General features: G+C 41.6%; 1 protein-coding gene across 3 annotated transcripts in view; it reads right to left on the reverse strand.

Moving 5' to 3' along the window:
• The window catches only part of Fbxo18 (F-box protein, helicase, 18), a 37515-nt gene that overhangs the window by 16718 nt on the left and 350 nt on the right, over positions 1 to 20447 (reverse strand). The window contains exons 1-6 of one of the 3 annotated variants that reach the window (XM_013009327.1): positions 20265 to 20417; positions 5953 to 6554; positions 3355 to 3485; positions 3114 to 3249; positions 1236 to 1426; positions 520 to 612 (exon numbers count right to left, since the gene is read on the reverse strand). In XM_013009327.1, coding sequence (XP_012864781.1) covers positions 520 to 612; positions 1236 to 1426; positions 3114 to 3249; positions 3355 to 3485; positions 5953 to 6489 — 1088 coding nt within the window. In that variant the 5' untranslated portion in view covers positions 6490 to 6554; positions 20265 to 20417. Of the gene's footprint in view, positions 1 to 519; positions 613 to 1235; positions 1427 to 3113; positions 3250 to 3354; positions 3486 to 5952; positions 6555 to 9284; positions 9441 to 20264; positions 20418 to 20447 lie in introns of those variants that run through there. The other 2 variants (XM_013009325.1, XM_013009326.1) reach the window with 2 other exon arrangements.

Raw genomic sequence — 20447 nt, forward strand, 5'->3', positions numbered from 1 at the left:
CCAAAAATCAAATAAACAGCTGGGTGCCAGTGGCTCATGCCTGTCATCCTAGCTACTTGGGAGGCTGAAATCTGAGGATCACAGTTCAAAGCCAGCCCAAGCAGGAAAGTCTGTGAGATTCTTATCTCCAATAAACCACCAGAAAACCAAAAGTGGCACTGTGGCTCAAGTGGCAGAGTGCTTGTCTTGAGCTGAAGAGCTGAGGGAGAATGCCCAGGCCCAAAGTTCAAGCCCCACAGCCAACGACAACAACAACAACAAAAGTCAAATGAGCCAACTGGCTAATCAGAAGTTGACCCAAAATAGACTTCCCCTTAAAAGGATAAAAATCAGATTATGATACTGACTGCACAACATGGTAAAGCTACTCAAAAATTACTGAATTATACTCTTCAAATGGATGAAATTTATATAATGTAAATTATACCACAATAAAAGTGGTAAAGTGTCTCCCCTCCTTACTTAGCAGAATTAATAATGGAAGAAAAAACACTTGCTTATATTTATATACATACATACCCTGGCCAGACAGATGGCTCCTCCTTAACTTTAGTGGCCTGAGTATTAGAATTCTCCTGAAGATATAGGCAGTAGAAAATGTTGTAGTGAATCCTAATAAGGGAGAAAAGTAAATTAAAAAGACTATCAAATTTAGGTCACAATCTATTTCTTAATCAGATTCTCTCTAGAGGTGACAGAAGCACTGTCAGGAAACACAGTTCTGAGCAAGGTGCTTGTTTCTATGTGTGACGTCAAACGGAACAAGATGGGGACATGCCATCCCCCGAACAGGAGCTCTAGATGTGCTCTGAAAAGATCATTGATCTGGCTATGGTAATCTCAGCAACTCATGAGGTAGAGGAAGGAGGATTTCAGTTTAAGACCAGCTTAGAAAAAGTTAGCACATAACCCTATCTAAAAAAGAAAAAAGAAAAAACAAACTAAAAGGACTAGGGATATGACTTAAATGGTAGAATGCTTGCCTAGAAAACATGAGGTCCTTAGTTCTATCCTTGGTACCAGAGAGGAAGTGAAGAGAGGTAGGGAGGGAATGGAAAGGCAGTAAAATGCATGTTAGGATTGCACAACATGCTTACTGCCTGCCCATCTGGGTGTCTTTACTCCAGGCAGCCTGCCAGATGTTACTGCTGGCAAGTGGGAGGGAGAACTGGCCAAGTTGGGACCTTCTCACATTACCACAGAGATTGTCACAGTTTCCCCCTCTGGCCCCGTACCTATTGCTGATGTTGATTCCCTTCTCCCTCATGGCGTAGAGCAGCACAGCTATACAGTATAAGGTTTCGGTGACATCTGGCATGGTCACTGTGGAGCCGGGTCTCCTGAGGCAGAACAGCAGCTGCTGGATGTCGTGGACGCCGCTGGAGAGAAGCACCATGGCTGCCACCAAGGCCCAGACATTAATGCCCTGTGAAGTGAGGCACACGGGATAAGCGGAGTGGCCCAGGCACAGGACACAATCAGGAAGATTTGCACCAGAAAATCAGGGACTAGCTATGGCTTGACTGAACTGAGCCCAAGTGCTCCAATAATATTTGGGAAGCCACAGGACCTTCCTTTTGCTCCAGATTCCTTCTCTTCCTGTTCAGATTTGAAATCTTGATTTTCTTTAGTATTATTACATTAATAAAGTACTGAACATGAAACCTTGCATGGGGGGGGCACTCCAAAATTCTCTTCTCATTGTCCCATCTCTCCTTTCTAGGTCAGTAGGAGTTCACAAGTCCTCAGTGCCTCACTGGGAGGCACAAAGATGAAGAGACAAAAGGACATTAGGGTCCATGTCTGTAATCCCAGCACTTGGGAGGCTGAGAAGAAGGATCAAGTGTTAAGAAGCCAGACTGGACTATATCATGAGTTCCAGGTCAGTATGGACTATATCATTGACTCCCAGTCTCAAAAGACAAAAGACAGAAAAACACACTGCAGTTTTTGGAGACATCGTAGCTGACAATTCTCTCACACTACAACATTTATTTACATTTTTATTATTATTTTTTGGTCGTGGGCTTGAACTCTGGGCCTGAGCACTGTCCCTCAGCTCTTCAGCTCCAGGCTAGCGCTCTACCACTAGAGTCACAGTGCCACTTCCGGTTTTCTGGTAGTTTATTGGAGATAAGAGTCTAATGGAGAGATAAAAGTCTCACAGACTGGGCTGGGAAGGTGGCTCAGTGGTAGAGTGCTTGCCTTGCATGCATGAGGCCCTGGGTTCAATTCCTCAGCACAACATAAACAAAAAGAAAAAAGCCGGAAGTGGTGCTGTGGCTCAAGTGGTAGAGCGCTAGCCTTGAGCTGAAGAGCTGAGGGACAGCGCCCAGGCCCAGAGTTGAGGCCCCACAACCGACCAAAAAAAAAAAAAAGTCTCACAGACTTTCCTGCCCAGGCTGGCTTTGAACCACAATCTTCAGATCTCAGTCTCCTGAGTAGGTAGGATTACAGATGTGAGCCACCGGCGCCTGGCTTCTTTATTATTCTTATCCCTATCCCTGTTAAAGAACGAATTCTGAGAAAGGAAGTTTCCCATGCCCCTTGACTATACCTATTCTGTGAGAGAAAGTATACTCTACCACCATTAGCCATCAAGACAGAAACAAACACAATGCTGGGGTTTCTAAATCTCTGTGGCTAGAATACAGGTGAAGGTTGCATGTAGTTACCAAAAAGAAACATGAGAGCCTTGGATCTGTGTGAGGGCCAAATAGGGCTGAGAGCCAGGAAACTCAGGGCTATTTTCTATCTTCTCCTTACCTCACCATGACTGTAACAAGACCCTTAACTTCTCCACACCTTTCATACAACCCAAACTGCCCCCCAAGGGAATGGGCTGTCTTATAAAGATAGATGGCTATCTTTCTGGAATATTTCAGACAGGACTTTTCAACTGAATAGGAAATTGCTTCTTAAAATGACTTGTAAATCCAAGAATTTGGAATTATATGGCCCTTTATTTCTCCAAGGGGATCCACAACAAGATTAATGCTTCAACACATTCACAGATGAAATGGAGACTGTGAAAATAAATTTTCATCATCAACATACTTTCCTCCCTTGAAAAGCATTGCCCCCATCCTCCCACGGGTTCCTTCTCTGCGTACCCCAGCAGCCATGTAGAGGTCGGGCAGGTACTGACGCACACATGCCTCTGCCTCAGGAAGGAGAGGATGATCCCTCAGACTCCACAGCACCCTCTCAGGATCCACACTTGGGGAGCACTTAGTGGTGGCTGTGTATCTGTAAGACAGTCAAAGACGAGTCCATAAGGCAGAGGATCCATAAGGCAGCAACATACAAGAAAGGACGTGAGGAACTCTCCCTTGCACCAAGGAAGACACGCACCGTATGAGGTTCAGCACACACAAGTCTGACTCCTTTTCTATGCCACAGTTCAAGAGGATGCCGTCCACTTTGCTCACAGCTTGCTCTTCATTCATCAGGTATCGATGATACAGCTTTTTCCAAGGAATGAACTGTGTAGTCAGAAAACAAAAGGAAGTAACATGTGGGCAACGGCTCTTAGAAAGAAAACTAGGCCACAAACACATACACAACATTCTACCAACTAACAGACACTTAGATAGAGCTCACAATTCAGAGGCTGAGCAAATCAGGTAGAAATGTTGCATCAAGTTTGGGTGGAAAATAGGAAAACTGGGGTCTTCGTTCTAACAGTAATTTACCACAGATTCTGGAAAAAGCTAATGCTTGAGCTTCCTTATCTGAAACATCAGGACACTATAATATTCAGAGTTTCTTAAATATATGAAGCAAACTGATAGAAATAGGTAGTAACAGCTACTTTCAGTGGATGAGCAACCATGCAGAAGTTGAATAAGGGAACCCAAGACTTGAACAACTCTTTAGCATAGAGGATGCACCACCCAACAACAGAATATGCATTCTTCTCAAGTATACATAGAACCTTCTCCAGGAGACTCACAGAAATCTCATTAATATGACTCAAGTTATACCTAGTAGTTTAAAAAAAATACAATGAAACTAGAAATCAAAATAGCAGGAAAACTAGAACATACACAAATACACAGATTTTAAACAGGAAACTTTGTTTCTTTTATTCTTTTATTTTTTTTTTTTTGGTCTCTCTAGTGAAGGTTAGGGGAGTTCTAACAAAGATTGAAGCAGAGCTGAGCTTGGCAGTACATTTGTCATCCCAGCAATTTGGAGCCTTGAGGCAGGAGGAACAAGTGTGTGTTCCAAGCTTGTTCCTGCAACAGAAATGTTAAGAAAAATCGAAAAAAAAATAAAAAGCCTCACCAAAACATAAAGCTGAGTTTTGGGGTAGGGGATAAATCCTTAGACAAACTAAGAAAAAAGAAGAAATGAAAGGATATTATAACACTATTTCTGATGTACAGAAATAAGAGACTACTAAGAACAGCCACAACCCAACAAATTGAGTCATTTAGAAGAAATTAATACATTCCTAGAAACACACAATCTACTAGGACCATATCATGAAGATATAGACACCGTGAAGACGTCAATAATGAATAAGGAAGTCAAACCAACTATCAAAACCTCCCAAAGAAAAGCCTAGAACAGATGGCTTCACAGGGGAATCCTACACAACATTTAAGAAACAATTAAGTCCTACTTATACTCTTCCAAACACTAGGGAGCACTACCAAAGTCACTCTACTACCATGATACGAAACCAGACACAAATGCTACAGGAAAAATCCTCAGCTGGGACAGATTACCAAAAATAAATCATCAGAAATAACAAAAATAGCACTATTTTACCATCTCAGGAGGTTAAGTACAAACTAGGACACTGTCCCAAGGAGCTTCCCAAATGGAACAGAGAAAATCCTGACTTAGCCCACCTATGACTGCTCGGTTCCTCAATTCTCAATTTTGTGAACAGAAATACTAGTACATAAATACCTCTTAAAGCAGCAAGAATAGAGCTAGAGTGACACAAAATTTCCTCCAAAATCTTTTAAAGAAAAATCTGCTATCTTGCACTCCATCACTAATAATGGAGCAATGAAGAAAAGAACAGGATCTTTCCTGAGAATATGGTATCCCAATATGTCCATCTCAAAGGGAGATTCCTTCATAACACTCATTTATTAACCATCTCCTATAGATTAAAAAAAATATGGGAAGGTACAACAATGAATCCAAAACCAAACCTTCAAAAAATATGATAGCTTAAATCATTAGCCTCAACCAATGAGTTAGGTGGGCAGGAAGCCTGTTTATAACTATAATAACAGAACATGATAAATGATGTTAACAGAGTTATAACATGCCTCAAAGAGGAGAAAATGATGGAGTTCCACAAGATGAGAAGGGAAGAAATTATTGGAACGGTTGAGCTTTGAAGAAGGCCTCAGAAATAAGGGGACCTCTAGCTGGGTACTACTAGTACGTGCCACTCAGGAGGCTGAGATCTAAGGATCACGGTTCAAAGCCAGCCCAAGTAGGAAAGGCCATGAATTCTTATCTCCTATTAACCACCAGAAAACTGGAAATGGTACTATGGCTCAAATGGTAGAGTGCTAACCTTGAGGTTTTTAAAGCTCAGCAACAGTGCCTAGGCCCTGAATTCAAGCCCCAAGACCAACCAACCAACCAACCAACCAACCAACCAACCAACCAACCAACGAACGGAAAGAAAGAAAGAACAGTACCTCTAAGTAGGGTGGGGAAACTAGAACCAACAGTGGGCACAAAATACAATCCAAGACTAAAACACAACAAATCATGTACTTCAGGTGGACTACAGAGATGTATTTAGATGAAGGATCAAAGAAGCTGGAATAGTAGGGTAGGACAAGCCTTCTTAAAGGCTGGCCCGAGTTTGGACATTTTTCTGAGGACAAATGGGAACCACCATGTTTGAAGAGAGTATCTAATCGTAAGGCTGTTGAGTGAAGCTAAAGATGCTCAACAGAGTGCTTGACTCACCAGTGGGTCACTGATTATTTCCCTCCACAGGTGGCACACCAGGCTCAGATTCCAGTAGAGGTCTTCCACAGGCAGGAAGGCAAAGATATGCCTCAGGACTTCATTAGGCAAGCTACAAATGTGGCTTGGTGGTTCTTGGCAGGGCAAGGTCCCAAGAAGGCCATAGTATGAGTCAGGAATGGGGTCAGGACCAATGTCCTCAATGTCTTGGACAGTTTCTCCAGAATCTGCAGAGTGCTGTGACAAACAGTCCTCTGCTTCTTGCATGGCCTCCCTAGGCCTTGTGCACGGTGGGGACAACTGAAGCCGTGCAGTCTTCTTAGCCACTCCATCCCACTGCTTGGTCCCTGTAACCTTATTGCTGTCTTCCTCAAAGGACCGGGACCTCTTCCTGGGAGGTAGAGCTGACCTTGATGAGCCTACTCTCACTTCTCCATCGCCTTCCTGGGGCAGGGCGTAACTGCCCTCAGCAGGAAAGATCATGTGACCCTCAGAGTCCTGACAGCTGTCCTGGCCAACTGAACTGCTCTTGGCCATGTCATTGGTGCACTGCTGCTGGCCAGCTAGGAAGAACTCAGGACTGTGTCTTCGACATCCTTGACCTGTGCAAAGAACAAGAAGAAAATGGAGAAGCAATGATTAGTGATTACTGACCCAAAGTTGACCCAAATAAGACAACCTAATTCTTAATTATCTAACAGAGGAAGAGACAAGGATGTCTATGGGTCAAGTGGTTATATGAATAGCTAATTTAAAAAATAATCAGACATTAAGAAAGAGACAGAGATCAGTCATTGGGTGGTATGATTATCTAAGTTATACCTTCAAACATATGCAAAGTCAAATGCTACACACTGGACACTTGACTGGACAGATAGAAGATAACTGCTCCTGTTCACATATATACTCATACAACACAGCTCTCCTGGCTCTTTCCTACAAATCTGTAGGAAGACTTTCTGCTTAAGCAGAAAGAAAAATGACTTACGTTGCCATGTTCAGAAAATCCTACTCTTCTAATGTGACAGTTAAAAGTCTTTTAATTTTTTTTAACTTCCTTCTGTAAAGCTGATGCATTAAGTTCAAGGAATCATAATTATTTTTGTATTATTAATTGTGCCCAATTTCTTGTATACATGTCTTTAGTTGGCACTTATTTATTTATTATCTCTACTTCTGAGACAAAAATAAAGTGACAATTCCCAACCTCACAGAACATCCAGGCATGTAGGAGAACCCATGGTGATTTCATACATCCTGGTGGCATTTTCTAATCCTAAAAGTTATTTTCAAATGCCAACAAAGATTCTTACTTTGGAAAATAAGGTAATGGACTGAAACTAGGTTTAGCCTTTTAAGTGAATTTATGGAACTGCAGTGAGTATTTCCTTCATATTATAGAAAGAAATCATTATAGCTGCTTCTAGAAAAATGTGATAGAAACTCAGAGTTTTCAAGTCAGGCCTAGTTAAATTTTGGCATTTCCTAATTGTCAAATTCATTTACACTAATAGTGAAGATCCTACCACATGAGCAGAGTCCTGAAGAACTCACAACACAGAAATTGTCTTAAACACATGAAGCACACCAAGTATCAAAAACAGGTAATTAAGATTTTTTTAAACTGCCTCACAATATTTTTACAGGTACCAACAAAATAAGAAACATACGTATGGATGTATGTATGTGTGTATGTATACAGAGAGAGAGAGAGAATTTTTTTTTTTGCCAGTCCTGGGGCTTGAACCCAGGGCCTGGGCACTGTCCCTGAGCTTCTTTTGCTCAGGCTAGAACTACAACTTGAGTCATAGCACCACTTCCAATCTTTTCTGTTTATATGGTACTGAGGAATCGAACCCAGGGCTTCATGAGTGCTAGGCAAGCACTCTACCACTAAGCCATACTCCTAGCCCTACAATATTTTAAGAAAAGTAGGTTACATTAAAATTCCATGGTAAAATGAGATGCATCAAAAGAGAAAAACAATCTAGTTTATACTAGCAGGAATTAGCAAAATAAGAATTCTTCTGGTAAAGACGGGTAATAAGAGAACCAAACAGCCAGATGAAGACATTTATGTATTATCAAATATGTCAGTGCCAGTGAGTCATGTCTGTAATCCTAGCTATTCAAGAGGCTGAGATCTGAGGATTGTGGTTCAAAATCAGCCCAGGAAGAAAAAGTCTCAGTGAGACTCTTATGTACAATTAATGACTCAAAAACTGGAAGTGGCACTGTTCTCAAAGTGGTAGAGCTCTAGCCTTGAGCAAAAGAGCTCAAGGACAATACCCAGGCCCTGAGTTCAAGCCCTACCCCTGACAAAAAAAAAGAAAGAAAAGAAAAAAATCAGGTGATGGCAAGAATAAGATTACATCTATTACAGAAACATGGAAACATGTTTTTTAGGAATGACTGTAACAAGCTAGAAAATGATGTCCAAAAATATTAGCTAAAACATATATTCCAATTGGGTACTGGTGGCCTATGCCAGTGTTCCTAGCTCCTCAGGAGGCTGAGATCTAAGGATCACACTTGGAAAGCAGCAGAGGCAGGAAAATCTTTGTGACTCCTATCTCGATTTAACCAGCAAAAAGCTGGACGTGGGACTGTGACCTAAGTGGTAGAGTACCAGCCTTGAGTGAAAAAGCTAAGGGTCAGTGCCCAGGTCCTAAGTTCAAGCCCCAGTACTGGCATAAGAAAACAAAGCATGTATTCCAGTTGATATGAAAAAAACTAAAATCTTGTAAAGGAGAAGGGTTACTAGATGACAAAGAACAGGCTCTGACATAAAAGCACTGAATGATGGTAGACTTTGGGAAACAAAATTAATGACATCATGGACCTAGTGACACAGTGGTCAAAGATTAATAAAGTCGCATAATCACAATGCTGACACTGGTCCATACCTCTTAGAACATAGGGCTGGGAAGGTGGCTCAGTGGTAGAGCGCTTTCCTTGCATGCCTGAGACCCTGGGTTCAATTCCTCAGCAATAAGCAAAAAGAAAAAAGCCGGAAGTGGCGCTGTGGCTCAAGTGGTAGAGTGCTAGCCTTGAGCTGAAGAGCTGAGGGACAGTGCCCAGGCCCAGAGTTCAGGCCCCACAACCGGACCACCCCCCCCCCAAAAAAAAAGAACATACTAGCATGTGTCCTGAGGCTCTGGTCAATCATTAGGACAGAATTCTCATGGAAAATTCACAGGGAAAGTATCACACTACTGCAACAGGACTATAAAAATCATACCAGCGGTATTTTCAAGTACTTTTAAACTGGAGATACTCAAAGGCCACACAAATGGGAGTTTGAAATGCAAGATTCTTTTTTGAAGACCTACCCCTACTCCCTCTTTGTGTTCTGGGTCTAGGATAGAGACCATGGTTGGGATCTCTGTTTGTCCATCTTTGGCCGAAGGGCTGGGTTCCAGCCAAGTGACTCTGAGCCAAATGCTGGCAGTCGATAGCTGTAAGATGCTTCCGCTTAAATCGTTGCACTGTTTCGTATCAACAAGCAGAGGAAATGAGATATTCATTAGTTATAACTAGCTCTATAAGCGAGCCAGAAAATTACTCAAGTTTTTAAAAAATATAACTGATGACTGATTTTATAGATTACTCCAGCCAGCCCTTTCCTTCTTCCAGTGCCACCAACATTCAGCCACTGTCGTAATGTCTTAGTATTCCTTAGCATTTAATAGAGAGCTGGAGGTATAGCAAGTGGCAGAGGACTAGCCTAAGAAGCTCAGGGCCCTGAGTTTAAACCACCATTATCACTACAAAAGAACTTCGTGGGCTGGGAAGATGGCTCAGTGGTAGAGCACTTGCCTTGCATTCCTGAGGCCCTGGGTTCGATTCCTCAGCACCACATAAGCAACAAGAAAAAAAGCCGGAAGTGGCGCTGTGGCTCAAGTGGTAGAGCGCTAGCCTTGAGCTGAAGAGATGAGGGACAGCGCCCAGGCCCAGAGTTCAGGACCCACGACTGGACCCCCCCCCAAAAAAAAACTTCATAAAGAATCTCAAAATGATATTTTAAGATCCTAAAATGATTTTGAAATACTCATTCAAAAAGAAGTTGCTATGAATGGATAGTTGTAATTTGGCATCTTTTCCAGGTCATTGTCTAGACCATAAACGTTTTTTTGTCAATCAATGGGCTTATACTCAGGACTTAGGTACTATCCCTGAGCTCATCAAGGCTAATGCTCTACCACTTGAATGCCACTTCCAGACAAATGTTTTTATTTTTACAAATATTTAAAAGTTGGCTATAGATTTTTTTAAATAAAATTGTAACATATTTGAAAAAAATCCTTATATCTGTCTTTTTTTCCCTTATGATTTAATAAATAACAACAACCAAGAGCAGGCTACAGCTTTTTGCTTTTTTCTTTTTGGAGCGGGGAGTGCCTATCCTGGGGCTGGAACTCAGGGACTGGGCACCATCCCTGAACTTTTTTGTTCAAAGTTAGTGTTCTACCACTTAAGGTACAGTTCCATTTCCAGTGGCTAATTGGAGATCAGAGTCTCACGGATTTTCCTGCTCAGGCTGGCATGATCCCCAGATCTCTGCTTCCTGAGTAGCTAGGATTTAGCTAGGTGAGCTAATGGCACCTAGCTAAAGATATAGCTTTTTAAAAATAAACATACTCACCATCCCTTGTATATACCAGCTTCTCCAAAATTTAGAATCAAAACACAGTTATAATGAAATAGGCTAGAAATTTCTTAGAAGGACCACCTGGCATACACCTCTCTGCCCCACAAAACAGCATGGTACTGAGAACAGACTTTGAGGCACAGCAGTAAGGCCCTCAAGTGGAAGAAAACTGAATCCAATTTTCAGAACCCTCAGGGGAAGAAATTTCTCATCCTCCATAACATTATGTTAAGGAGTAATTGATCCTAGAAGCCTCTTTCAAGAGTACCAAAAAAGGGAACTGGCAGTATTGGCCAGTGGCAAGCACTTGCCTAGCATATATACAACTCAGGATTTGATTAATAGAGTACCAGGTAAGCCACAGCTCCACTTCTGGCTTTTTTTCTAGTTAATTGGAAATAACGAGTCTCACAGATTTTCTTGCCTCAGGATTGGCTTCAAACCATGTGCAGATATACATTATAGTTATCATTTTCAAAAACTAGATGGTAAGGCTGGGTGCCAGTAGCTCATGCCTGTAGCCCCAACAAATTAGCAAGCTGAGATCCAAGGATCATGGTTTGAAGCAAGTCCTGGAACAAGAAAGACCGTGAGACTCTTATTTCCAATTAACCAGGAAAAAAAAAAAAAGCCAGAACTTGAGTGAGCTGTGGCTCAAGTGGTAGGTAGAGTGCCAGTCTTGAGTGAAAAAATCTAAGAGACAGCGCTCAGGCCTGAGTTCAAGGCCCAGAACCGGCACATACACAAAAAAAAATAAAAGAACAACAGATATATATATATATATATATATATATATATATATATATATACCTATCTTCTACTGAATAAAGCTTCTTTGACTAACTTTCATAAAACATGGAACTATCTTTCAAAATATAAAGATAATATATAATGGTAAGACTGAAAGTATACCAGCACCCTCATTACAACCAATTGTTACTAGAAATACTTTAATAGCTAATCGCTTAATAGCTCATATCTTATTATAAACAGAAAATCTAATATCCCTTCCACTTGAATGATTTTATAATTTATTTCTATAATTGCTGAACTATTCTCTAAACACTAAATCTTATTCACCCCTATGAAGGCACTAAAAATTTTTTTGAAGTTTTTCTAATTACAAAGGCAAATATAAGCAAGGCATGGTAGAATAAGCTTAAAAACAGATTCTATAACTGTGCAAAATAAACTTATGTTACTGATAAGTGCTACCCAGTCTATGGTGTTTTATCATAATAGCCTCAATGCGCATGTTCTGAACAAACTGAGTGAAAGATGGGGAGGGCAAAGTGAAGTGATCTAGGCTTAGGTGGTATTGAACCTAAGCCTAAAAGAAAAAAAAGAACCTAAGCCGAGATCACTGGGCCTTTTATGTGGATCTGGGCAAGAGCACAGCCAGAAAAGGGACCTCCTCAAACACCACATAGGACAGATGGAGAATATCAAAAGTGTTCGGTCCAGTCTCAAAAGGAAAGGTTTTGAGGAAAGGGGATAATATGGACAGAGGAATACATTAACGTATTTGCCTCATCCAGATCTGAACTGTTCGCTGAGATTAAGTTTGTAGAAATCAAACTAAGGCACAGGAATGAAGATCTAATGGGAGTGCTGGAACACATCACTCTGCGTCAAGAGTTCAGCTACATCCCAGTGTATTCTCTCACCAAGTCCTTACTTGGTGAGTTTAGGTAATGACGTGTGGAGGGGGCATCTCACCTGGGAGACCCAGCTTTGGTATACTTAAGGAAGTTGCCTCTGTTATACATTAAATGGTGCAGTGTTACCTGAGGAAGAGCTGTCATTTTCACTGGATTGGCACAGCAAAAATAACTGTCCCAACTTCAGCTAGTAGCCAGTACAAATAAACTCTATCTCAGGTCTCTCAGATGTAAGTGCTGTGATATCCAGAAATGGGGATGGGGAACTGGAGATCTGACTCCACCTCCTCTGGCATTAACTAGCCATTAAACACCTCCTCAAAGCCCCTTAAAGGCTGGGTGGTAGGTCCCCTGGCAGGTGTCTATATTATTCAAGTCTATGAAAACAAGGGGTATAACAACCTGTCACACTGAATTCACAGGAGAAAGTCTACTTGTGACACCCACATGGAGGCTGACGCCTACCTCTATACCTCAAAGCCTAGCAACAGAAGCATTAGAACAATTACCTGACGACCATACCAGTGGAGTGTCTCCTTAAAGGGACCTGCTTTATTTTAAAAGCATTACTGTTCTTGCTAAAGTATAGTTTAACTACACCGAAAGTCTAATTACCCTTCTATTTTTATTACTATGCCTTTTTTGAAAGCAGGTCTAGTACAGCTTTATCAACATACATAAAGATGTTCAAATGCCACCCCCTCCCCCGCCTGCTTCCATTAAACCTTCCACATCACCCAATTTCAAGGTGCTGAGCCCTCCCGCATAGCTGATGCACTTTACATGTCTCTAAAAGGACATCTGAAACCAGAGTGCTAGCTGCCACGGTGGGCACGCACAGGTGAGGCAAAGCTGTCTAAACCAGGGAGCATCCTTATGCTTACAGAGAAAGACAGTGAGACTTTCCAAACCCCATGAAGCCTCCACAGATGCTCAGGTTCACCTTCTCCACAGCACAAGGCCTATACCGCTCTTTCAGACTCTCTCCCAACAGTGACTAACAGACAGGTGTCATATCTTCAGGGGACACGACAGAAAAGACCAAGAATGTGGGAAAAAATATTTTCTCAAACAGAATTTTGCCAGGCTCAAGTAAACCCATTCCCATACTGCTTTTTGTGGGATACTTCTCTTCTTGTGCTTTATCTCTGTTCCCCCTCCCCCTGCTTAAGACTCCCCCCTTTCTAAAACCCTCAGATGTCTCTGCTAATCCTTGCATTTTAGCTCTGGCTCTGTGGCCTGCTGGCACCTCAGTTTCCTCCTCTTAGCTACTGACTTAAGGTGGTCATTACCTGGAGTTCAGACTTGCCCCAGTCGTCAGATCTCTTCACTTCAGGACTGTCTATTCTGACCCTTACCCTTTGAAGGGAGATCCTCTAACAGAAATTAAGTTTAGTCTCCCTTGAACAACACTTAGTACTAAGCCTCCACTCCTTGAAGGGAGGGATCATGACTCATCATTTAACCCCCAAAGAAGGAAGCACTAAAGTAACCGACTATCTCCCTTCACACATCAACAGGGCCCGACAGGCGTCAATATACATGGAACCTTCTTAGATTATTAAGGGATTGAAGATAAACTTCTACTGTGAGGTCATTGCAGGTTTGAATTTATTTGTTTCTGCAGCAAAACTTACCCTAACCATCTCAGGGTCATTTGAAATTGATACCAAATATTTTTCTTTCTTCCCCTATCTTTCCTAATTAAAAAGTCCTCTCAAACTTAACAGGTTATGAACCAAAATGGACAAGATGAAGATAGTAACTGCGCTAAAAGGGAATAACTATGGCTAATCAAATGTTCTTTTAAAAAATCAATTTAACTTCCTAAAGCAAGGTACTCAAAGGAAGAAACTGCTCTTAACACCATATCTACCTTTGCTTATCAGACAATGTACAGAGCCACTTACCCTCACTTGGTGAGCTTTTCCACAAGCTCTGCACTTTGACAGGAGGCTGTGAAGATATACACACGGACGTCTGGTCTCTATAGATACTACAGGTGTACTACAACGTAACCCCCATCATTACATTGACTCTGGAATGTAGTGGGTCTAACTGCAGCCTGAGAAAACTGAGAGTCCAACTTAAACACAGTTAACAAGAGTTGTTGCTCGATTCCAGCATTGCAGAATAGATTCACTCAGCAAAGAAGCATTTAACACGTTAACATAGCAACAAATGATCTCTGACATACTACATATTATAACAACTTTTTTTTTTTCCTTTTTTTGTCGGTCGTGGGGCCTGAGCTCTATCCCTCAGCTCAAGGCTAGCCTCTACCACGTGAGCCACAGCACGTCTGGCCTTTTCTGTTTATGCGGTATTGAGGAATCGAACCCAGGGCCTCATGCATGGGAGGCAAGCACTCTACCACTGAGCCACCTTCCTAGCCCACAACTTTTTTTCAATTTGATATGAATGCATACCTTATACAAATTATTGTTTATTTATCTTCATTGCAGTTATTTCATGGTGTTCTTATATAAACAGCAATTATTTGTGTAAGAACCTATTTAATAAGTCTTTTCCACTCCTAGGTTAAAATTTCTATGGTATTAGACAAGAAATGTACTCACTACCTTACTTACGTAACTGCAACTCCTCTGTATATCAACTGACAATAAAATTAAAATTAAAAAAAAATCTCTATGGTAATGGTAAGTAGGAAGGCATAGCTCACTTATCTCCAGAAGCTAACCTATTGCTTCATAATTGAAAACAGCAGCATCAAAACAGGGCCCTCTTCTCAGGCTGAGGCCGTCTCCCTTGGCTTGGAAGCTCTAAATTATCTTACAGCTCCTGAGTGCTTTACAAGTTCTTCTGTTCTTTCCTATACTCAAATTTAATCTGCACAGTAATCCCATGATTGGGCCACAATTAACTGGGGCTCAGAGAAGACTTGCTGAAAGTCACGACAGCTTGTAAATGATGAACTTGGGTCTCCTGACTGTCAGGTCTAGTGTACTTCCTATGGTAACATTCTCCTTTCTGTGTCAGAAAGTTTTTTTTTTTTTTTGCCAGTCCTGGGGCTTGAACTCAGGGCCTGGGCACTGTCCCTAAACCTCTTTTGCTCAAGGCACTCTACCATTCTATCACAGCACCACTTCCAGCTGAGGAATTGAACCCAGTGCATGCTAGGCAGGCACTCTACCACCAAGCCACATTCCCAGCCCTGTAAGAAAGCTTTAAGTTAAAAAAAAACTCAAGTTAGCCTAAGTGCTTGTCTAGCAAGCAAGAGGCGGGGTCAAGGAAGAAAAGGAAAAAGCAAGGAGGGGGAAAAGGAGGTGAAAAAAAGAAGAGGAGAAGGGACATTGGGTTCAATCTCCAGTATTGTCAAAAAAAAAAAAAAGGAAGGAAGGAAGAAGAGGAGGAGTAGTGAAGGAAAGGAGAGGCAGAAGAGGAGGAAGAAACAAACAAAAAAACCCTTCAAGTTAGCCAGGCATGGCACAAGCTGGTAATGCCAGCACTTGGGAAGCTAAGGCAGGATGATTGTTGAGTCCATATAACAACTTCTAGGCTACTAGTGAAGCTCTGTTTAAAAAAAAAAAAAATTGGGGCTGGGAAGGTGGCTCAGTGGTAGAGCGCTTGCCTTGCATGCTCAAGACCCTGGGTTCGATTCCTCAGCACCACATAAGCAAACAGAAAAAAGCCGGAAGTGGTGCTGTGGCTCAAGTGGTAAGAGCACTAGCCTTGAGCTGAAGAGCTGAGGGACAGCGCCCAGGCCCAGAGTTCAGGCCCCACGACCGGACCCAAAAAAAAAAAAAAAAAAAAGTGGCTTACACCTATAATCCCAGCTACTCAGAAGGCAGAGATCAGGAGAACTGCAGTTAAAGTCCATTCCCAACAAAGAGTTAATAGTGAGACCCTATCTCAGTCAGTAAGCCAAGTATGGTGTTAACACATCATGTCTGTAACCCTGATGGGATATAATTCAGGTGTAGGGAAAAGGGAAAAACTATCAGACCCTATGTAAAAAATAACTAAAGCAAAAAAAGGGGAGGGGGGCTAGGGGTATGACTCAATTGAAAGAGGACCTGTGTAGAAACACAAGTCCCTGAGTTCAAACTCCAGTGCTGCAGAGAGAGAGAGAGAGAGAGAGAGAGAGAGAGAGAGAGAGAAGGAAAAAATCCTCAAGTTTAATTCCTGTATCAAAATTTTAATAATATTCAAAAACTATTACTATAAGAAAACTTCTAATATTTTCTGCAGACTCAAAATGAGAAACTAAAAGTATTTTGCTCTCTTTAAAATAAACAGGGAACACACTGCAACTAGTTCAACACTCTGGTATTAACTCTTTTTTGTGTGTTGGTACTGAGGCTTGAACTCAGGAGCTCATGCTCTTGCTTAGATTTTTCACTTAAAGTTGACACTACTCCTTGAGTCACAACTCCACTTTGGGCTTTCTACTAATTAGAGAAAACAGACTGAAAGACTTTCCTCTGCATGGGCTGGCTTTGAACCTTGATCCTCAGTTCTTAGTCTCCTGAGTAGCTAGGATTACAGGAGGGAGCCACTGTGCCAGTTGGTATTAACCCTTGATGCAGAGCCAGATGGCTACCAGCTATCCTCTAAATCCACAGGGTACAGGTTAGGAGGTTCTATCTCTCCAATCATCTTATACTCTAAACTACCATGATTCTCTTGGAAACAGCACTCATTTTCTACAACAAGCATGGATAGGTTGGATTGTTCACGGTTATGTTTCTCACAAGGAGAGGAATGACAAAAGAAAGAAAAAGACTACTATTTACTGTGCAGAATATATTCTTATATATTTGAAAGGCTTTCTCCACAACCACTGTTATGTATGTACTATGTCCCAGATTCATTATAAATTCCCCGAGGGATTTCCTTATGGTACCCTTGTTCAATGCTATTTTAGATACTGAGAATATAAAAATGAATATGCTTGACCATAAGGCAGGTATCAAAACAAACACAAATTGCTAAACACAAGAGCAATATAAGTGCTATATAAATACATAAAGCGCTATGGTGGTAAAGAAAAGTAAATAGAACTAGCAATGTTGGAAGAGGCTTTAAGAAGTATTGAGCCTTAAAAAAACAAATGGGTGTTGGGCACTGGTGGCTCACGCCTGTAATACTAGCTACTCAGAAGGCTGAAATCTGAGAATATAATGGTGCTCAGGGACAGCACCCAGTCCCTGAGTTCAGACCCCACCAGACAGACAGACAGACACAGACACAGACACACACACAGACACACACATACACACACAAACAAATGGGATTCAGTTAGTCAAAGAAACATAAGCAAACCCCCAGAGGCATGGCCAACCACTCGTGTGGCAGAAAAGGTGCATTTCTTTAGAACAAGGTCACTGAATACGAATGATGATAAACAAGGCTGGAAAATGAATTTGAAGTCAGAAACAACAAAGGTCATTTAATACATTGCTAAAGAAATTACCTTCACCAGCAAAATGTAAACCAAAACTAAGCCAGGCACTGGTGGCTCACACCTATAATCCTAGCTACTCAGGAAGCTGAGATCTGAGGCCTGTGGTTCAAAGCCACCTTGAGCAGGAAAGTCTGCGAGACAATTCAATGAACCACCCCTTAACCAAAGTGCAGCTGTGGCTCAAGTGGGACAGTGTTCAGGCCCTGAGTTCAAGCCCCAGGCCTGGCAAAAAAATAAAAAAAAATGGCTATCATAAACAAAACAAATATGGGGTGGAGATTATTCCAGCCACTATGAAAATCAGTTATGGATGTTCCTCAGAAAATTTAAAACAGAACTCTTCTATACCCAGCCATACTATTTCTGGGTAGATAGAATCCCAAAGGAATCAGTCAGCCAGGTGCTGGTGGTTCATGCTAGTAATCCTAGCTACTCTGGAGACTTAGATCTGAGCATCATGGTTCAAAGTCAGTCTGAGGCAGAAAAGTCTGTGGCACCTTTTCCTCCAATGAATCAGCAAACAGCCAGAAGTGGAGCTGTGGCTAAAGCCAAGGGATAGATACAGTAAGGTTCTTAATTCAAGCTGTAGTACCAGTACACATTTATCCTAGGACTGTTCACAATAGCCAAGTTATGGAATCAACCTAGGTGCCCACCAACAGATGAACAAATAAGGAAAATGTGATTTTACACACATACAAATATATACATACTTATAGACACACACAATGGAATTTTATTTAGCCATTAGAAAGAATGTCTTTTGCTGCAAAATGAACAGAACTTGGAATCATCATGTCAAGTGAAATAAGCCAGTCCCACAAAAACAAGTATCAAATACTTTCTCTCATTGTGAAAAAGAAAATCAAAGTCATGAAAATAAAAGCAAGGAATGGGGGGCACGCAATAAAGAGAAGGAAAACAGGAAGGAAGAAGAATAAGAAAGAGTACCAGAGAGGGCAAATATGATCAAAATATATGTAATCATGTGATCAATATGATCATATACTGAAATATCATGACAAAAACTCTTCCTATACGGTTTAATATGTGCCATTACAAAAAAGATGATGAAGAAACTGGCCTTTATTCTGTTGGCAATTCAGGGTACCTTGCAGTTTTTAAGTAGGGTCATTATAACAATCAAATTTAGATAGACATGAAAACTGTAAGAAAAACAAGTTGGAAGTGACTTTACCAGCTTATGTCAGAGCTGGTGATTGCCTGAGGGCAGCAACAACACTCAGAGCTAGTGATTGCCTGAGGGCAGCAAAACATTTTGAAGACCAAAAATGTGTTTTGAGCTGTTGACAAGAAAAGACAAAAGAGAAAGAACAGCAAGGACAAGTAATGTTACTAATCATATTAAAGATTAAAAGATCTTCTTTTCTTCAATCATGTTTTTTCTAGAGTGAGGAAGGAGGCTCAAAATTCCAATTTTAAAAGTAATTTGGGGTTCTGATTTTTCGAGGCAGGGTCTCAATAGGTAGGTCAAGCTGGCCTTGAATTCAAGGTCCTCCTGCCTCAGTCTTCTGTCTCCTGGGATTACAAGCATCCACCATCACATCTGGTCTTTATCTTTTCAAAGTATCTGTGGAAAATCAGGTTACAGCCTAGGAAACAGTTTGAAATATGAGAGTAGTCATCAAAAGGCAGGTGAATGGTCAATGAGTAAGATGTGAGTTGATAAATTTCTAAGAGTTAAGCAAATTTCATAGCCAGAAACAACAAAGACAGAATCCAAATTCAATTTCCAAATAAAAGCCTAGGAGAGAAATAGAGGAACACTACAAGCAAAAAGAAAAAAAGAAATGGTGGGACATACAAAATTCAAGTGTCTTTTTTCATTTTATCTCCCGTTTTATGTTGCTTGCGTCAGGCACTATCGCACTCTGATTGCACCCATCCTTCCTTCCTCCTTTACACTTCGCTAACTACATTGTCATGGTAAAGTCACTAACTTCATTATGCCTTAAGTCCACTGCTTGTCAGACCAAAAGGACGGCTTTATAGGACGGTATGTGGATTTACTTAATGCCAAGTGCTTTGTTAAACCAGAGCGCAGAACCAAATTAACAAGCAGTTGTTGTGCCTTGCCCTGGTGGCTCATGCCGGCAATCCTAACTACTCAGCAGGATGAGACCTGAGATAGAGGTTCAAAGCCAGCCTAGGCAGGAAAGTCCATGAGAATCTTCATCTCCAGTTAACCACCAAAAAAGCCAAAGTGGAGCTGTGGCTCAAGTGGTAGACCAAAATAAGCTCAGGTTAAGACACAGCCCAAAAAAAAAAAAAAGGCGGTTGTTTTGAAGCCTGGCCTTTAGTGGTGATTTCCATTTTTTCCCCTGAAATAAGAGAAAAACACCGAGGCTAAATGACTAGTTCCATCAAGGAAGACCACACCTAACCCTAATTTCTTCCATCACCTCCAGTCAGTCCTCAGATCTCAGTGAATCCACGAAAAGCTTAAGGCCTTCTCACCTCACCTTTATCGTCTTACATTCAGGTAATGAAAAGGAAGGAAGTGGGGGGGATCAATGGTAGAGGGTGGTCTGGGCAGAATAAAACGACTTACCCAAGGTCAAAACAAGAGTGGAGAAGCCTAGCTCGTCAGTAACCAAGGCCACGTCTCCCCAGCCACCTCCGCAAGCCCCCGAGAAATGACGGCAGGGCCTCAGGGGGCAGCGCGGGGGCTCGGGCCTGGCAGGGGTTCACCTGACACGCGGGCCTCACCGTGCAAGCGCTCCGCGACCTGCAC

This window comes from Dipodomys ordii, unplaced genomic scaffold (genome assembly GCF_000151885.1).
Source record: "Dipodomys ordii isolate 6190 unplaced genomic scaffold, Dord_2.0 Scaffold9, whole genome shotgun sequence".
Classification (NCBI taxonomy): domain Eukaryota; kingdom Metazoa; phylum Chordata; class Mammalia; order Rodentia; family Heteromyidae; genus Dipodomys; species Dipodomys ordii.